The 19,717-nt window shown below is 46.5% G+C and overlaps 1 protein-coding gene across 1 annotated transcript in view; it reads left to right on the top strand.

The window, feature by feature from the left end:
- LOC144158848 (uncharacterized) overlaps window positions 1–19,717 on the top strand; it is a gene marked incomplete in the record, with an annotated part of 176,820 nt that overhangs the window by 103,341 nt on the left and 53,762 nt on the right. The window contains 1 exon segment of the mRNA XM_077690016.1: window positions 13,093–13,213. Coding sequence (XP_077546142.1) covers window positions 13,093–13,213 — 121 coding nt within the window.

The following is a 19,717-nucleotide window of genomic DNA, read 5'->3' as shown; positions in this document are numbered from 1 at the left end:
CCCGCTTCCCGCCCTTTCGGTCCCGTCTGGAAAGCTCGTCCCTAATTCGCGGCTCTTTCTGCTGCTTTCCCGATCGCCTGTTCGCCGGGTGTTCAGCGCCCCGGCCCGCTCGCTCTCCGATTTGACCTCTCCCTCATTCTCTGGGCCCTAGCTCTTCCCGGTGTTAGCGTCGCCATTTTAGTTGTATTTTGGGGAGCATAGCGGGTTGTGTACTTTTTTGTATTCCCGCCCCATTTTTCTGGAAACAGGTGGATCGTCCCAGTACTTTGGCGCGGTTTTTAAAACGTTTTCTCTTTGTAGGTCGCGGTTTCTTTTTCAACTTATTCGGCACGTGTGGTGGCGCTCGGCGTAGGTTTAAAATCGCAAGTGAATAATGCAATCTCTGTACGTTTATTATTGTTTTTCGCGAATATTAAATCTGCAAGTCTGCCGACGAGCGTGGTCTGTACTGTGGCGGTATGCGCCCCGGGTGAAAGTGGCGACCAGAGGTCAGCGGGAGCTAATTGGCCGATTTTTTTAATATCTGCTGACTACCACGCGCCAATAATTTTTGTTTATCTTCACTTGCGATATAGTGACGTCAAGGCGGGCGTTTTACTTCTAAATGCGTAAGCATTTCTATGTGGACTCAATGATGAAACCTCTCTGTCCGTATGTAACGCTTTATCTGTCGCACTTTCGACGTATAGGAAAAGGCTTACAACTGTACTGTCCCGTGGTAATGCGTCTTCCCAGCTGTGTACCTGTGTAGAGTGGTGTAGCCAACTTTAATGGGGCTTGGTGTAAGCGCTCCATAGGCGTATTTGGGGCCTTATGAAGCTTGTGTTTATTAAAGGGCAGTTGCTCCAGAAATGCCTTTTCAGTAATGAACTGAAGCCCTTACGCATTTATGCGACAATTTCAACTTGCGATTTCCTGCTTTTTTTTTGTCTGTGGGTTGATAATCACCTGTACGTGCCTAATCGCATAAGATCTTTGGGTACTACACGTCGCGACCCGCCGCGTACCGGCGCCGTTTGCGACTTCGCCGAACCTTCAGCTGCGTTTCGCCCCTCGCGCGCTGTCTCTCTGCTGCTCATGTAAAAGATATGCTCATGTTTCATTCCCGTTTTCCTCCGGCCTTTCCCTCCCTCCGTTCGTGAATACACGATGCAGTCGTCCCACGCGCCGTACGGGTGGGTGGCTTAGCCGTTCGGTGTGCCGAAGCGCGCCATTGAGATTCCCTTCCCGCAGCCAGTTTATAGTCTCTTGAAATCCTGACGTGTGTTCCTTTCCGTCCCCCCCTTTTTTTTGTTCTACGCCCGCGCGAGAGAGAGAGAGAGAGCTTTCCCAACGTCTCCCTGCCAACCCTTTCCTGGGAGACCGCCACTGAAATGACCTCTGCTTGTCCCGCTCCCGAGAAAACGACTGCGGCTTGCCGCTGCAGAAGCCCCGTGCCACCCTTCCCGCCGCCCCCTTTCCCCGAGCTTCCCTAAGATCCCTGCGCACCCTCCCCTTTCCCTAAGCTCCGCGCGCGTGTGCCCCTTTGCTCCTGCTATTCTTCACTCGCCCGCCGTCCCCCGTCGGTCGGTTTGCCGAGCTCGGCAAGAATCTCATTAGTCTAAACAGTAATGAACATTTCTCCCAGGAAACGACGTGACAGGGAGGGAGACAGAGAGAGAGAGAGAGAGCTGGGGGCGAGGGTGCGCTGCGTTTCCCACCCCCTTTCCCCTCCGGGTTCCCTTTAAAACGGCGGGGAAAACAGCAGCGAAAGGGGGAAGACACGTAGGTCTCCGCGCAGGCGCGTTTTAGACCAACTCGCTGGAGAAAGGGTTGGCGGGAGATTAGGTTGAGAGGGCGAGGGTTTGAAGAGGTCTCCGGGGAAAAGAGGGGTACGCAGTCCAAATCTCCTTCCCGTTTTTTTCCCAATTTTCCCGAAATTCGCAGTGGGAGGGAGGGAGGGAGGGCTCGGCCGTTGCTAGGCGAAACGGGATAGGGGCTGCGGCGTTCCCTCTCCGTCTCCCTCATCTACATCTCCAGAAATGTCCGTAGAGGATGGGTTGTTGGGGAGCTTGCCCAAAAGTTGCCGGGGAAGAGATTTACATCCTGTCCCGGCGTGGCTCCTCTCTCTCCCCTTTAATGTCTCCCCGCTGTTCTGAGGGCAGTAAATGGAGGATTGGTCCTCTGTGCTGCGTCGCTGAAATGAAGGGCATCTTCTCCCAAGCAGGCGGGAGAAATTATCAAGGGTCAGAAGGGACATCAGGGTAACTGTTCCTGGTTTTCCTGAACAAACAGTCGGTGTTCGTTTTCCCTGAAGATAAAAAGTATTATTGCAAATGGGTCAAGCTGCATCGAGTGCTTGATTCTCATTTGGTTCTGGTGTATCGTCTGAGCATCAGGAAACAATCTACATTATTTAGAAAGGCCTCTTAGTGTCACATCGCAGTTATTTACATTGCTTGATCACTCTTCATGGTGGGGGGTGTTTTCAATACTGTTTTTGTCTTGAAATATCAGCGTGTAATCACATTTGAATGATGCATTTCTACGGGGTTTCAGTTTTTTTCTCGACTGTTGCAGACAAGTGCATGACTTTCGTTTGGTTTTTGCGTGCCGTTTGAACATCAAAAACGTAATGTACTTTTTATACAAAAGGTCTCTTTGTCTCACAACTGACTTATTTTAAGTTGCTTGATTGCTGTTTGCAGTGGGTGGAGTTCTCGTTACTATTTTTTGTCTCGAAGTACTATTAGTATGTAATAATGTTAGAAATAATGCATTTACTATTTGCTATTGACCGTTGAGCGAAGACTGAGTTTCTCCCGTTGTATTCCACGTGTGGCATGCAATCAAGCTTTGTTTCGTTACCTGCTTTTTCTTTTGCTGCAAATAAAAAGGAAACAATAAGCGTTCGACAGGTTATGGTTGAAGGATGTGTTTGTTAGTGCATGCTGTCTGGAAGCCACCTGTTGTTTGGGCGGCCGGCTCCTTTGTTAAGAGCAAATTCTGCAGTCAGCATTGTCACTCCATCACTCCAGAAATGGTTTAACAAGCAGTTCGCTAGCAAAGGGGGGGAAACCATACTATAATGCTCTGCACGATATCAACAGCAGAAATTTTTCACATTGCTTTTTTAACGTTGTTAGGAAGAGTGCAGCGCAATGTGGGTATATGTAACCTGTATTTGTTGCACCGGTAAAACTCCAAGGACGCCTAAGCGCTTCTAATGAGTTGGGAATGCGAAAGGAATAACGTCCCATTCTACGCCGCCGGTCACCGCACAGAGTTTTGTGAGAGGTAGACAGAGGAGAGAAGAGTGGCGAGTGGCAGAAGATTATCATTTTTCAACGACATTTGCACCAAAGTGAGCAGATACACAGCCAATTTTTTTTAATGCCGTTACAGTACTCTGCATAATTGTTTTTTGTCACCGCAGCTTGATTTTGCTTGTGGTAGTGTGCAACAGCAGATAGATAATGAATGCACATCAAGTGGGCATGTCTTTTTGTCATACTGTGTGCTGCTGCGCTTCAGCGAACTTGCTAAAAAATTAATCTGGTCCAACCTACTCGTGTGTGCGAGCTCAAACTTTCCATGAAGCTCGCATGTCAGGGTCGATTTCGCATAACATAAGATTTGCATAAGATCGGTGACCGCACTTACCTTTTTATTCAGAAATCAAACAAGAGTATCGCCAGATTGTTACGCACTGATAATGGGATTGTCTTTGTTAAATATAACCTTAACAAAAACAAAGCTTAACCCTTTGAGGGTCAGATTTTTTGGCCAAATGCGACCCACCCCCAGGATCGAGTTTTTTATATATATATTGCTGATTTAAATTGACTAATCTATTTCGAGGAAAAAAATTGTGATTTTTTTTTAGGTCACCACAAAGTGACAAAAAAATAGTTTGTGTTTTTACATACACGGCATTTATTCATGATTAACACATGAAAAATTCTAAAAGAGTTTCGCGGGCGCAAGAAGGCGGAGAAGCGCCCGGAGGTTGAAACCGAATGCGCAAGCGATAGCCAGCGCACTACTGTAGCAAAGCATAAAGAAAAGAAGAGGCATCGGAACAAAAAAGAAATTTCACGTATTCCTGCAGTGTGGCAGCACATGCCAAGCGAGAGAAACGATCGAAAAAGGCGCGCTTTTTAAACGTACAAGCAATGACGTACGTGTACGTCATTGACCATTTCGAAGGTGTTTGCAGGGGACGTACACGTACATCATTGACTCTGAAAGGGTTAACAAAGAATGGCTCTTGATGTGAGCAAGTTTATGAGACAAAATCCTGACAAACTTCCGACTTTTTGCTTTCCCTGTGGAGGGGCATCTTTCGGAATGTCTGCAGTCAAATTTTTGATAACGAATGCTTGCATTACAACAGCTGTGATGTTGAAATGTATTTGTTGAGCACGAGCATTTCTCAGGGTGTGGGCTTTGTGTACCTGAGCAGTGTAAACAACAACGAGTATTGTATCGAGGTTGTTGGAAAGTCCTCGCTTTTCACATGCGGTTGGTGACAGGATTGCTTACATCATATTTCAAGGAAATTAGATGCGAGCCATTTCACTAGCGGTGAAAGGCCAGTGGAGCTGAGGGGACACAAAATTTTGAACAAAAGTACGAACCCCTGACAGAAGTCGGGCCATAACTGGCCATTCCTCGACATCATTTATTTTCGCTAGATGGTCTGGAATCAGGGGTATATGTATCTGCTCGTGAGGGAGAATCGGGACACAGGAGTTTAGCGCATCTCGCACGCTTGAAAATTTTCGTTGTCCCCAACTACAGAAGAGAAATGAAAGCCTAAATGGAGAACGGCAACTCATTGCAATAAAGCAACTGCACAGCCAAGCAAAACCAAGCAAGCATGCAAACTTACAAACAAATGCATGCTCATGAATGTCATCTTGGGCTGTTGAACGCGTCGGGATGTTGCGTCAAAATCGGAGAGCCGAGTTTTCACACACCCAGATTTGTTGCCAGACGTAGAAAATGCGCGGAACTTTAGCCGTAAACAAATTTTGTTGCACAAATGCACACTCATCCCTACAGGGTCTGGAATTTACAGCTAACACCGTGAAACGATCTTTGCCTGCGGCGCCAGTTTCCGCAAACAACCACGTTTGAAAAGTTGTAGTGCAGATGCAGTGCTGTGTATCAAAGCCGAAACAAAATGTACTCCGCTTTTTTTTGCGGACTGGTGCAAGCATTTTGTTTTGGTGCTGATAGAGGGCGCCACTGTTCAGTGACATCCCAAACGTGGCTGTTGGTAGAGGCCAACATTGCAGAAAGAGGGGAGGAATGAATTTTATTGGAACTAGGGTTTTACCTGATGGAACCCATTGCAGTGAGGGTTCTTTCTTCTCGGTCCGAATGTCCCTGGGTGGTGGCTGCCAGCCGAGCAGTCTTGACTAGCTAAAGCTAGTTGCGGGGATCTGAGCTGACTGGCATGTTCTCCCACTGCTGAAGGGTTGGGGTGCGTTGGGAGGACCGTGGGAAAGGATTAGGGAGCACTCCCAAGTCATGTGACAGAGTGGGGTCAAAGTTTGCAGGTGGCTAGTAGGAGGTAGGCAGTACAATGTTTGCATAAAAATTATTTTTCATTAGTGTTTTTGCTTACAATAGCATGCCACGACCTTTGCTGACCAAACTGCCGTTGCTGCACACTTTTTGCCTACCGTCCGCATTTGTTGGCGATGACTGGCAAAGCGTGGGTCATCGCTGCGGAACATATCCCTCACGGTAGCGTAGAGGTATGTATTGCCAGTCTTATTAAACAAAATTTACTCTGAAATACTAACCGCATGCCCGGCTTGCGCTTCAACGATCCAGCTGCTTTGGGTGTAATCGAGTTTTCGAGCGTTCATTGAAGCATTGGAACGCGTCTTTCAGTTCTGCCTTTGTGGGGTGCGTCCGCGCATGGCAGACAATTGTACGCGTACCTTAGCAGGCGCAACAACAGGCCTTTCGTCAAGGAAGCCTTACGGTCTCATTTTTCAGAAAGCGTCGCATGTGTCCACACTTGACAGGGAACAGCTGTGGAGTGTACGGATCATACGACTTCCACCTTGCTTCTTTTTTCGATTTGCGTTCTTTCTCTCTCTCTCTCTCTCTCGTCTCTCTTCTCGCTCTCCTCTTTGTCTGGTTTGCGGCACCGATTTTGCCCGCCATCCGCGGAAAGTTGATCAAGGACAGGTCAGCCTATTCTTCTTCTCCAAGTACGGCTCTGGCAGTTGTTGACACCTTTGCCGAGGGCATTGTGCATTACAGGGAGCCATCTTGTTTTGTTTGCTTTTTGTCTTTCGCCTTCGTTTGAATGAAGCGGGAAACAAAAAAGTAAAACGGGATATTGTCAGCTCGGCGAGCGGAGTTCTGGTCAGACTAGCCGCGCGGCGCCTTCGCTGTGTGGCCTGAAAAAGTGACCGTCGTCGTTGGATGCTGTCTCCCTGTGGGTCCCGACATGTTGTCCGACGGAAGCCAGGTTTTGTGCAGCTTGTTGCCGGACTCTCTCCTCGACGGATTTTTTTCGACGGACTGTGCAAATTCGCTATGGATAACAAACAGGTATGGCCGGAGGCTGCGGAAAATTAATTTACTTTCACTCAAATTTATTATTCTTATTGTCGTTGCTATTGTTAGTGCACCAAGGTGTGTTAAAAGGGATCACTTTAGCAAAGTTGTTGCTTTTCATTTTTGTTGCGTTTTTGTGAAAGTTAATATCCGTGGATTGAAAGGGGTAGCTTAATGTTTCGTAGCGCGTTTGGCTGAAATTTTTGCTGTCAGCATTGCAAAAAAGAAAACGCCAGAAAAATAAGAGAGGAGGAGAAGTTTTTTTTTTTTTTTAATGAGTATCATGAAGTATTTAGACACTAAGCAGTTTGGTAGATATTTCATTGATGAGCAGCAAAAGCTTGTTTGGGAGAACAAGTGCATTGGTGCTACCAAAAATTCCTTTGTTTCATTTGCACTAGTCACTGGCAGCCACAAGTCACGGTTTATTAAAGTTTTCATTTTATTGTCCATAATACGTGGACAATATCGACGGCAGCACACCTCAAGACCTTTCTTGCTGTTCTGTGCCAAGGGGTGTACAGTGCAGCCGTTTGTCACGCAGTCGTGACATTCTCTTGCTCTTTTGTGCGCACAGTTTTAACATTTTGTTTCCAGAACCCGCATGTTTAAAAAAAGATATTGTCCTTTTATTGAACTGTATTATCTGTTTCTGTTTGGAGGTGGCTATTTGTAAACACTACTCAGTTATTAACCGAAAGGCTGTTTTTAGGATTGTTGCTTAAACGAGTACTTGTAGTCTGCCTTTGAATGTTACTAACCGTTAGCCACTCTAGCACAGCTGGCGACGCCCAGTTCTTGAAAACAGCTCTTGACCTCCTTCAAGAGGCGTCCGCGTGACTTGAAGTGTTTGGCAGGACAATATTCTTTTGTCTGCAACACAGCTTTTTCTTTTTCTTTTTTGGTTTTGCCAGCAGCGCCTACGTGGGGCAAAGCTGAAGTTTGCGCTCGTCAACAAAAAGAGTCGCGCCAATAAGCAACAGCATCAGCATTTTCTGCTTGTGTCTGTAAGGACATTTTATAGATAGACAGGAGGTGTGAAGCTGGACTGAGTGATGTCTTGTTTGTTGGTGTAAACAAAACAACTGAGGCTAAAAACAATGCTTCAGATTTTTTTTCATCTGTTATGTGATCGCGTGTTGTGAGGAGTGTAATGGCTGGGAACGGCAGCATTTTTGCCTACTGTCGATATCTCAGCGTTGAAGGGTCTTGCACACAGTGAAAGGATGTCAGCGTGTTCTGCCTCATTTATTCGTACAGTCTGGGCTATGAAGTAAATGACACGTATCCAGCCAGGACACTGTAGTAGGGTGATATTTATAGGGCAGACTGACCTTAGCAGCTGTGCGCATCTGTGGGTCGCCATGTCTCTGCATGTCTGTCGCAGACACATGTAGTCCGACAGGCATTATGCACAGTGGCAATGCAGAGAAAGGACAGATAATGCTGCACATGACCAGACGGCGTTAAGGTTAAACCAAACCCTTGTCGCCAAACTGTTTGTCACAGCTATGGATCGATGTGTGAAAACAAGTAGTTTTTGTCACATTGTGCGGACACATTCTCGTGCTCGCACCAAGAGATTAGGCAGTGGGAAAAAACATTTCACGTGCACAGCCTCATAATGACACCAGGGGCCAGGGTTTCCTTGTTACATGTGTTAGTTGAACTGCTCATCATAGGCTTATCTAGTTAGTACCTCATTCCCCTTCTTATCAGATTTTCACAGCCCTCTTCAAACACCTCATACCACCAATCTAAGTACCATTGTTGCACTCTGCCATAACAGCCTTGTTGCACCCCTCTTTACCACTCCTTTTGCAACACCCCTTTTTGGCAGCCTTCTCACACTCCTCTTTAGCACCCTTTCTACGCCCCTTTAGCACCTGTGCAACACCCCTTTTAACACCCTTCCAATGCCCCTCTTAGTGCACTTACCACTCAGCATTGCCAGATGGTGAAATACAGCACCAGATCGTGAAAATCTGGTGAAGTGGGTCTAGTGCTTTCACGTCCACCGTAACCAGTGTTCTGTCACATTGTCGACAGTGTCTCGCCCCTCTTGTTCTGACTCATGAAACTCCAAGTGAGTGCTCCATAAAATTCCTCGACCTCAGGCTCTCGTTCGGTCCCAATCACGTCTGTTGGGAGTATGATCCATGTAGCCAGAAACCGATTCTGCCTTTTCAGTCGACGCACTCGAAGATGACTAAACGTGGGATCGCTAGGCATTGTTTTTCCAATGCGCTGAAGAAATTCTGCTCCCACGTCGTGGAAAATAGTTTCAAAAAACAGACAGTATGTCTAAAGTGTGCCGGGTACCCTCCATTTCTTCTGGTGTCAGTCGCCGATAAGATGCTTAAACAGCTTAGGAACGAGCCAGATGTGGAACCCAGGGAGAAGGAAAGAGAAAATTTGAAGTGCGCTGTCATGCCGTACCTACATGGTATTTCGCACAATCTCAAGAAAATAGGAAAACGCGTCAACGTTAATGTTCTCTTCTGTGCTCCCAACAAATTGTCGAAACTAATGAACAGAGTTGATGGAAAGGAAAAAAAAGAAAAGCGCACAACGCAGCATCATGACCGGTTCATGAATTGTTCAGAAGGCACAGTTTATTCCATTCCATTACGTGTGGCTGGCAGTACGTCGGACAATCAGGTTGTTCCTTAAACGATCGGCTTAGAGAACATAGGAATAATGTAGATAAGACGATTAAAGGACATCTGGGCATGCACTGCAGAGACTGCAGAGATTGTGAGTGTAGGCCACATTTTGATAAGACTAGGATTGTAGCCCGACACGAGGATCAGTTGACAAGAGAAATCATTGAGGCCTGCCAGATACTTTCCTTGAAAGACAACTGCGTTAGCACAGCTTCTTTAGCATTGACAAAGAAAGAACTGCAATCCTTATTCAATCATTAGATTTTACCGTGCAAAAGTGCCTTTGTAACGCGATCGTTCGAACTGTCATCCTTCACTTTTTTTGTTTTTTGTATTTGCCTGTGCTCCTCCCCCTTTCCTCCTTTCTTTCATTAGCTAAGTATCTTCCCGTATAAACTCGGACATCACAGGGAAAATAAAACGAGTGGATAGTAGCGCCGTGTCCCGTTCACTTCGTTCGTCTTTGTTCATTTCGCGCTTACTTACGCTACAGTTCCATTGCCCCGAAACAGGGAGCTATGGGTGAGGCTCATTTGTTTCTTTGGGTTATTACCAAAGAGTAACTGGCTACTAATTAGGTCTACCTCTGTGCTCTGCGATCACTGATATAATACTACATGCTCGCGGATGCACGCATGGTCCGTCTGCATCACGCAATCGCACCAGAAAATAGTAAAGCAGATATTGCATTTTTGCTTCTGTGCACCCTTCTATGCGCTGTTGACGATCACACTGCCGCATCTGCATTACTGTCGTCTTCTGATGTTTGCCTGTACAACTGGTGGGCGACATTTTGGGCAAAACTAAGGCCAGCTAAAAGTAATCCGTATGTGTCAAACGTGCATTCGCAGTCTTTATGTTTTTTTTTTTCTCCCATCTGCTAAATGCACTTTGCGCAACTTGTACGGTGTTTCATGCCTTCTGATACTTTTATGCGTTATGGTGTCTATGGGTGTGGCGGGGGTGGTATGTGGCTGTTACTTGAAGTTTGAAGATTGGGAGTCATCACTATTCATAAGCATCATCATCATCATCATCATGTCGGCAGTGTCCACGGCGAAGCAAAGACCTCGCCCATGTTTTTCCAATTGTTACTATCTTGCAATGTGTAACCCATTCTTAGTATTCATCTTAAGCGCAGAAAAAACAGGGACACAGTAGACGAGGACAAGGACTGTGTCCCTGTTTTTTCTGCGCTTAAGATGAACGTTATGGAATACCAACTAGCCGAACGCAAGCCATTCTTAGTCTCTAAGATTTTTTTTTTTTTCATCTCTTCGTCAAGTTGACGCCTTTCCCCTTTTTCTAGTCCTGTTTTTCGGTGGCCACTCTTTTACCCTGCTGCTTCACCGATTGTCAATTATCAACGTTACACTCCCAGCCCAAGTCCCTTCTTCCTTTTAGTTTGAGCCGGTATGTCTTTCACCCAAGGAGCTTGTTCTTCGATACAGGGCACTTGTTTTTGATTCCTAATCGCTGCCACTACCATCACTCTTTCCATGGCTGATTGGGCCTCAAAAAAAAAAATGCCTTGTACTGACAACGGAATAAATGTAAAGTTACTTATTAAGGCTGACGTTGCGCTGAGATGAACAGGTCGTAACAACTTTTTTAGTTTGGAAGAGCAGATGTGTGGCTACAAAAACTAAGGCTGGCCGTGTTACAAGTGCAATCTGTTTTGGCGGCAAATTTGAAAACGCCTCCTGAGCACTGGCACATATGTGGTTGTCCGGTAATGGTGAGAAGAGGTACAGATTAAAATAAGAAAAATTCATTCCTAGCTTTGTTATGCTGTGGCCTTTACTTGATGAGTGGGGTTAGGCTGCAGTAAAAGTTTTTGCTGCAAATGCAGTAGACACTGTTAGAGGCACATAAAAGCCTTGGTGCATCCACTGGGATTTGACACCACTGCAATCCTCTCTTGTGCGTTACAAAGATGTCATTTATTCGAGATTTCAGCGAATGTTAAGGCGTTAGAGACGGGTTAAATGAATTCGCCGCTCTCTGCCGTGGCGAGCTGAACTGAAGCAGCCATGAACAAGCTTTTTATGCTCTACCCCACTGAACTTGCTTGGCAGTGGCATAAAGTTAAATGGGGAGCCGAGAAGGATGCAAAGGGCATTGTTGACTGCCATCATTGGCTGATGTCGCATCTGCTCTCCTAACTGACTGTAGCTTTCTTAAAGGAGCCAGGAAGACAGAATACAAGTTTATTTCATTAAAAAATACTTCTCTGTCCCAATAACGATGATACCAATTTTGTCATGAACTTCAAGCAAATAATTAAGGTATTAAAGAAAACGTATGGAGCAGCGGTGACTTCCCGGTCACCTTCCGGCAATTTCTCTGTGACGTCCCACGATCTTGTCTGTGCGATGGGTGGCCACCCATGGTTGCAGCGGGGCTCCAGTTCTCTGGAATCACTTATATCACTTGAATGCTAAGTCACATCATATCGCTTCATAACATTTCATATCAAATCACATAACTTGAATTCTAAGGTTCACTTAACGCACTGAAAACAGCGTTTCTAGTGCTGGTTCATATTATGCCACTCATACCCGTAACACAATGGTTCTCAGCGATGACTGCCCCCAGGGACCCCCCTTTTGGGCTTCCTAAAGGGATGGGGGACCCCACTATGGATAATAAGTTGATCGGTGTCACAATGTCAAACAATTTGCACGTGCAGCTTATGTCGCCCACAGACTTATCCAATGCCTGGCTTTTCTGCTGGACGTTAATGACATGCGCGTCATAGTGTTAAACAATTCGCTCTTGAATCTAAAATTATCTTCTAAACACCTATATGCTGCTTTTCTGTGTCTGTTTTATTTTTTTATTTTTTTCGTTCTCATAGCTGGCGCGTTGTGCAAAAAGCAGTTGTTAATATATGGGCTACATGGAGAAACTAAACATAAAATGTAATGCGGCAAAGCCACCTTTTTGCGTTGCAAGCTAGTGCTGGCCAAATCGAGAAAAAAAGGGGGGGGGAGTTTTTAGGGAGGTTTCGTGGACCCCTCCGATGCTCTCACAGACCCCCTGGTGTCCGCGGACCACCAGTTGAGAACCAATGCCATAACACATCACCGTAGCACAAAATTTGGAAATCTTTCAATATTTCTTCCGGTTGTCTTGCTTAAAAAACACCTTTTGTGTCTAGGATGGCACTGCACGAGTTACCGAGGGCTAGTTCTTTCAAATTACCGTATTTTCCGGCGTATAAGTCGCGACTTTTGCCTGAAATTTTTGTTGGTGCGTCTTATCCACCAGTGCGACTTACGTATGGAATAAATCCGGTATGTGGCGGCTGCAAGTCGTCCGCCCTCAAAAAGGTGCCTGCGTGCTGCGTCATTTCAGCGCACGTTAAGAGACAGCTGTATGGTCTAAATGAATGATTAGTTAGCGAGTCTGAGGACGAAAGCTTCGATGGTTTTGCCCAGATGTCGTCCGTAAGTGCATGCCATCTGTGTGGATCAATAAACCATTTTTGAGAAGTTAGCTCTGTTTAGACTTTGGACGGCAGGTGCACGTGTCTAGCACTTCTTACCGGGGGATGCGTTCAGAGGCAGCGACTGCCGCAACCATGTACTTTCGCTGCACTTTCTAAGGAACTGATCCTCTACGAGTTTACCTGATTAAGTCGTTTTCTACAGCAGTGCGTCTTATACACCAGTGCGACTTATATACATTTCTTTTTTTTTCGGAAAAACTTGTTTGGAAGGGGTGCGACTTATAGAACGGAAAATACGGTAAACAGACCTGTATTTTGTCTTAATGGCCCCTTTAATGCTGCAGAAGTCGCTTGAGTGAACCGTTAGCCCTAAAGGTGACTTGTGTCCTCCCCTTGTGTTTTCTGCAGGGGCATGAACGGGGAGGGCACGACCATGGAGGACTACCGGAACTCGATGCAGTCCACGTGGAACCCACCCGTAGTCATCAAACAGGAGCCTGACTTTGACCTCTACGGCGACACAGCACAGGTCAGGGGTCATTTCTCTCTGTCCAGTACGTTCGATCTTTGAGTGCCTGCCTGCCATGCTGTCATGGTGGCTGCGGGGCATCTTGCCCTGCCACGGCTCTGTTCACACAATTGCACTTCCAGAAAGGTTCAGACGCTCCTCTGTTCGTTGCGTTAATGACCAGCGAAGCTGACGAGTGTTTTTTTTTTTATTATTATTATTCATTTTTATTGCGATGTATTTAACCGACATGCGAGATTAGGTCAGTGAGGCTGAAGAGTCCATGTTTTCTTCACATTGGTTTTTATGGTGATATGTAATTGCCGTGAGAGATGACTTTTTTTTTCTGGCAAATTGATTGGGTGCATTGTCTTACCAATTGCAGGACCAATGGTGCGCATGGAGCTAAGCACCATTGTTTATAATTTGAAGTTTAAGTCACTTCTGAATTAATCGGGTTAGTGAAGCTTTACAGATCTACATTTTCATCCCAGCAGACAAACATGGGGCTGTGCATTTCGTGGTGGGCTTTGGGATGCGGCTGTAATATGGCTTATACCTGTGCTGCTACACGGCAGTTTCAAAGGCCTTCCGAAGGCCTTCGAACCAATTGTCTGTCGAGTGCCCTATTAGGAGTGGCAAATTCATGTTATCTGCTTGAAAACTGCGACTGGTAATTGTTCGCTATACTAGCTGAGATAAAAACTGCCCTCAGTTGTGTAGTTGCCTGAGCAGTCAATATCAGATAATGTGTTTTGGGATAGGTCCAGTAAAACATGAGTTACAGCTGTTTTCTGTAACTGCGCTGCTTCCGTAAGAACTCGTGTATTGGCAGCAGGCAGGTTCTTCTAAATTCTTTCCAAGCACCCTGTGTACTACCAGCTAATTATGGAAAGTGAATGAAAATTGGTGCAACGATATTTATTGTCTTAGTGGTCACGTGCATCTTTTTTTTTTTTCAAGGTATTGACATTAGATCGAGAGCTAAAGAGCTCCCGCCAGACACATGGCTTTGCAGCAAACCACATTTTATCTATGCTAACGACCCAAAAAATTCTAACCCAAATGTCACTAACAGCGTCGCTGTGAAAAGGTAATTTGCTGTGGGTGGCACCAAACCGTCCGACTTGGGATCTCAGCGCAGGCAATCCACAACCCAAACAGTGAAACCGGATGCACTGCCCAAACCAAATTAAAGAATATTATTTTGGATAGGTGTAATAACCTGTTGAAGCCATACACCTGGGCCATTAGAAATGTTGCAGTAAAGAGTTGCAGAATAGTCAAGATTAACAACAGTATTCTCGTTACGTTCGCCCGCAGAGAAAACGCGGCCAGTGCGGTTGGGAAAGGTTATCTTCACGGCCGAAGCTAATCTCGCTGATAAAGTGTGAACCAAAGTCGCCAACGGCTTTGCCCTTTGCTCGAGTCGCTTGTGTTGGGCTGCACTTTATAACTGGGGCACCATTTCCTCATGTTTGCGTGTTTGTGGTCTGGATGGGAAAAGAGAAAAAACCAAGTGGCAGCGGCCGCGATACGGCCAATGTATGGCCAATATACGGCCACTTTATTTACCAAGCGAAGTGAGGCCCCCTGCCATCTGCATCTCCAAAATTGCCGCTGGCTTTCTTTGAGCCCCGAGAGAGGGAGCGATGGAGAGCGGAGGGGGGCTCATTAAGCCATTGTTTAATTTTTAACGAGCATGCACCTGCTTGCCGTTAACGACGTTGTTTTTGCAAGGAGAGAGGGAGAAGTTCGCCGTTTTAATGCCGACAAAGTGCTCTCCTCTGCTTTCCCCATTAGGTCGAGAAGTAGTGCTACACTTCGTGCTTTCTTCGTCTTTTTTTTTTTTCTTTCGTTCCGCCTTGAGAGCTCTCGTGCTAAGTAAACTTTTACTGCCTTCGGCCTTTGCTTCTCGCTAACTATGCTGTCCTTTCGAGAGCTTTGGAGCCAGACTTTGGGCCACATGTAGCAATTGACGTTGCGCATTGTCTCCCCAAAGGTTAGAGATCACGGAGGCCTGGCCAACGACCCAGTTTTAACGTCTGCCGGCCGTTTGAAGAGTGTCCGTTACCGCGATTGACTCTAAAGGGCGTTCGCTGGCAACGCCGGCCGCAAAAGGCTGCAGACGAGCACCTGCTTGGAGCTATCATGGTTAACGCGTCTGTTTCTTTTGCGGCTCTTTTAGAAGTGTGCGTGTGGGGACCAGTAATCGTAATGATGATATGGAGGGTGTAGTAATAGTTCTTTTGGACGCTGCGTAACCAAGCATGTTGAGGTCACACTTCCCTGATCGTTTTGAAGCCTTTTTTGGCAGGGACCCGTTAAGAGAGGGGGGGGGGGGGGCAAACTTTCCTACGCTGACAATAAATGAATTTGAATTTTGAACTGGGGGGGTTTAACGCACTGAAGCTACACCTGCAGTCTGTGAGGTGTGCCATAGTGGAGGTCTCGGGATTAATTTCGACCTCCTGGGCCCGTTTGCCCGTACGCACAAGTTCCCGATTAAGTTCCCGCTAACGAATAAGACGCCAATAAGTCAAATTCGCCCACGGCAAATAAGCCGGTTGCCAGAAAACCCGACAGAAACGCTACCTTAACCTAGCGTTTGTATCAGTTTCGGGCAAACGACTTATTACCTATACAGCGCTAAAGTCGTAGTTGAGAACTTATTCCCACACTTATCGCGTTCGGGCAAACGGGGCCTGGGGTGCCTTTAATGCATGCTGAATTCTCGACACGCAGGCGTTTTCGCATTTTGCCTCAATCAAAAAAGCAGCCACCGAGGCCAGAATCAAACCCACGGCGTCCGTGGGCTCAGCAGCGCACCTTTGCCACTTAGCCACCAGAACGGGTGAAAATTAAAGGGACCCTGCAGCACTTAACATCGACTACTCGGAAAGTATTTTGGGGTAAAGTTTATTGTTCCAGCAATCTCCTCCCACAAGAATTACGAAAATCCGTTTGCAATCACTGAAACTACGCGTGATGAGAAATCACGCATAATTGTTCCCTCTCAACTCGACCACGGACAACACGATGAAAGCTGCGCGCTCTCTCACGGAGAGGGGGGGCGGCTCGCGGCGTTCTCTTCGACGGCCTTCCATATATCTCAGTCCGGGGAGTTTTCCCCGCAACGTGGAGGGGTCTATTTCTGGTCTGGTGCCACAAAAAAACAGGCATGGCTGCCTGCTCACAAGAGCGCGCACTCAGGCTGGTAGAGCATTTTTGAAGCAATAAACGTTTGTTGTCGAGTGGTCTTGTTGAAAGGGGAGTATTGAGTTCGTCACTCAAACTCCGCGCACACTCAAAACACAAGAGAAACACCAGAACTGTGCGTACAGGTTCAGACTTAGAAGAGGTTAGTACACATCGCGGACGACGGTGGATCGTCACAGGAAATGCAAGAAATAAGTCACGAAGTTGACCACCGACAGCCAATAAGACAGCCATGGCCGCAATGACGTCATTTAGGCCATGCCAGGGGTGCACAATGAGGAAAATTGAAGAGAGCGCGGTTAAGTTTTCCGCGTCTTTCACAGCGATTTGCATGCTCACCGCTTCACGTGCACGTGTAATATTTGGCTCGGGTATTCCTGGCAGTGTAATCTAAACGTCGCGCAGGTTTACTTGCACCGTTCAAAGTGTGTTGCAGGGTCCTTTTAAAATGGTGGTTCTGCAAAAATGTACAAGTAACAGAGAAGATTGTGCGGGGTATAGTTTGCATCGATTGAATGACAATCATCTGGAATATAAGCAACTACAACTCCAAAGCTTTCTTCGCTCAGCGAGCTATTTAATGCTTTCAAAAGCATAGGCCAATTCACCTTTTGAATATGCACTTTGCACCTTAAACAATAGGAGCTTTGGGAGCCATTTTGCTACTTTTGGCGACGGAAGCCAGAATTTTTCACTCAATGGGCCATTTAATGCTTTCACATTTAAAAAATAATGTTCTGAAGTCCCTAGAGACGGGCCACTTGAAAAAAGTGAATTCCTTTTTGAAGGAACGTTTGTAAAGGCTTTCTGTACGTCCATGCGATCTTTCTTTGTGGGATATTTTGTCGCTGATAATTTGGGTTATGCGTGCATGTGTTTGTGACAGTCGCGGTTGCATCTCCAAAGATTCAGAAAATTTCGATTCCCTTGGTTTCCGTAGTGGTTTGCTCCACCACTCTTGGGCGGCTGACTCGGAGCCGAACTGAGGTGGCTAGCGTTTGTTGTGAGCTACGGACAGGTGCACAGCAGCCAGACAGCTGGCTTACTGACCTTTTGAAATCTGCGAACGAGCTTGTGTTTGCGACCTTTTTTTTTTTTTTCATTTCTGAAAAACAGCAGCAGAGTTGAAGGGCGAATGGAGGTGAGAGGCAAGCGTGCACTTTGCGATTCTTTTCTTGCCATTTTTTTTCTCGCTGTTTTCAATCAACATTGCGGTATTTACCCTTGCACCAGAATGTTGCCCGGTTTGCGAGCACCGGTTACAAAAAAAAAAATGCAGGAAGCTCACACAAACGCGCAAGACTTGAAGGTAGAGAAGTTGTATGCAAGCCTTCACGGCCATCACGAAGGTTTAAGTCCACGATTGCAGGCGATTTGCTTCTTCTTCGCTGCCGGAACAACCTTTACTCCATCGTTGTTGTAATAAGTGTGAGCTTCTTTCATTTGTTGTGGAAGTTATAATCATTGGACATCACCTTGGAGGGGCATACGCTTTGACATGCCTTTCTTGCTCCGAGAGTGTGTTACCACGATTATGGCAAACGCTGGAGTCATCCTAGTTTTGAGCTAGTGTTTCCACGATTAGGACAAACGCCAGACGGTTTTTTGTTTTTTTGGCAAACTTCTTAAGTGGGTATTGTTGGCTTGACAAACATGCGCTGAGGACGCTGGGCGGTCGCCGCAAGGTACGCACACACAAGTGCTCAGCATTTTCTTGGTTTTGTTAACTGCCGGGCAGCTACCGCGAGGTCTGCGCTCACGTGTGCGCGCTCGGCACTTTCTGGGTATTTTTAACTGCGGACACGAAAAATTACAATTTGCTAAACAGCTTCGCCGTTAAAATAAGAATAGAGTGAATGGATTTTCATAACCGCATCAAACTACCGTGACTGAGAGATGAACAGCTGGCCAGAGGGGAGCTTTGAACAGAACACCCAGTCTTCAGCTCCGTCAGACCTGTTCGGCTGGAATTCTGCAGCGTGAATCTTAAAGGAGCCATGAAGAGAAAATACAACTTAGTTTAATTTAAAAGAACTAGGGTTCAGTATCTCACTCAGCTTCATTACAGCCACAAGAGATGTTTTTTTTTTTAACGAAAAAAAGCAAGAAGTATTTAAAAACTTTCAAATTTTGCGTCACAGTGACGTGTTATGAGCAACAATGACGTCATACGGGCCAACAATAAAACATAATTTTCAGTGCGTTAACTGCACGTCAGCATTCAATTGATGCGGTGAAATGGAACTAGAGGCCCCATTACAGACGTCCAGTCATGTGTCGTCGCGACAGGTCAGTTAGGCGGCCGCCAATCGCACAAACAAGGTTGCGTGACGTCATAGAGAAGTTGCGGGAAATTGGCTAGGGGGTCGCGACTGCTTTACACGTTTTCTTTCATATCTCCATTATTTGTTCGAAGATTGCGATGATATTGGTATCATTGTTATTGGGACTAAGCAGTATTTCTAATAAGCCAAACTTGTATTTTGTCTTCATGGCTCCTTTAAAGGGACCCTGCAACACTTGCCATCGACTACTAGTAATGTATTTTGGGATGAAGTCTATTGTCCCAGAAATCTCCTCCCGCAAGAATCGTGAAAATCCGTTCACAATTAATGAAACTACGCGCGATGAGAAATCGCGCATAATCGTTCCCTCTCAACTCGACCGCGGACAACGCGACGAAAGCTGCGCGCTCTCTCCCGGAGAGGGGGGCGGCTCGCGGCGTTCTCTTCGGCGGCCTTCGATATATCACATGCCGTGTAGTTTTCTCCTTTCTCCGCAACGCGGAGGGGCCTATTTCCGGTCTGGTGCCACAAAAAAGCAGGCCTGGGTGCCTGCTCGCGAGTGCGCGCTTGGGCTGGTAGGGCGTTTTTGAAGCAAGAAACGTTTGTAGTCGAGTGGTCCGGTCCCGTTGAAAGGGAAGTATTGGGCTCATCACTCAAGCTCCGCGCGCACTCAAAACACAAAAGAAACGGCAAAACTGTGCCTACAGGTTTAGGCATAGAAGAGGTTCGTACACAGCGATGACGACGACGGAAATGGGAGAATCTAGCCGCGAAGTTGACCAGTGACAGCCGATCGGGCAGCCATAGCCTATGTGACATCCCTTAGGCCATGCCAGGGGTTGCATAATGAGGACAACTGAAGAGAGAGCGGTTGGTTTTTCCGCGTCTTTCACATCGATTTGCGCGCTCACCGCTTCACGTGCACGTGTGATATTTGGCTCAGGTATTCCTGGCAGTGTAATCTAAACGTCGCGCAGGTTTACTTGCACTGCTCAAAGAATGTTGCAGGGTCCCTTTAACC

This window comes from Haemaphysalis longicornis, unplaced genomic scaffold (assembly GCF_048455015.1).
Source record: "Haemaphysalis longicornis isolate Haplotype H1 unplaced genomic scaffold, Haemaphysalis longicornis Haplotype H1 scaffold_10, whole genome shotgun sequence".
NCBI classification, from domain to species: Eukaryota; Metazoa; Arthropoda; class Arachnida; order Ixodida; family Ixodidae; genus Haemaphysalis; species Haemaphysalis longicornis.
This window is presented reverse-complemented; position numbering and strand designations above follow the sequence as displayed.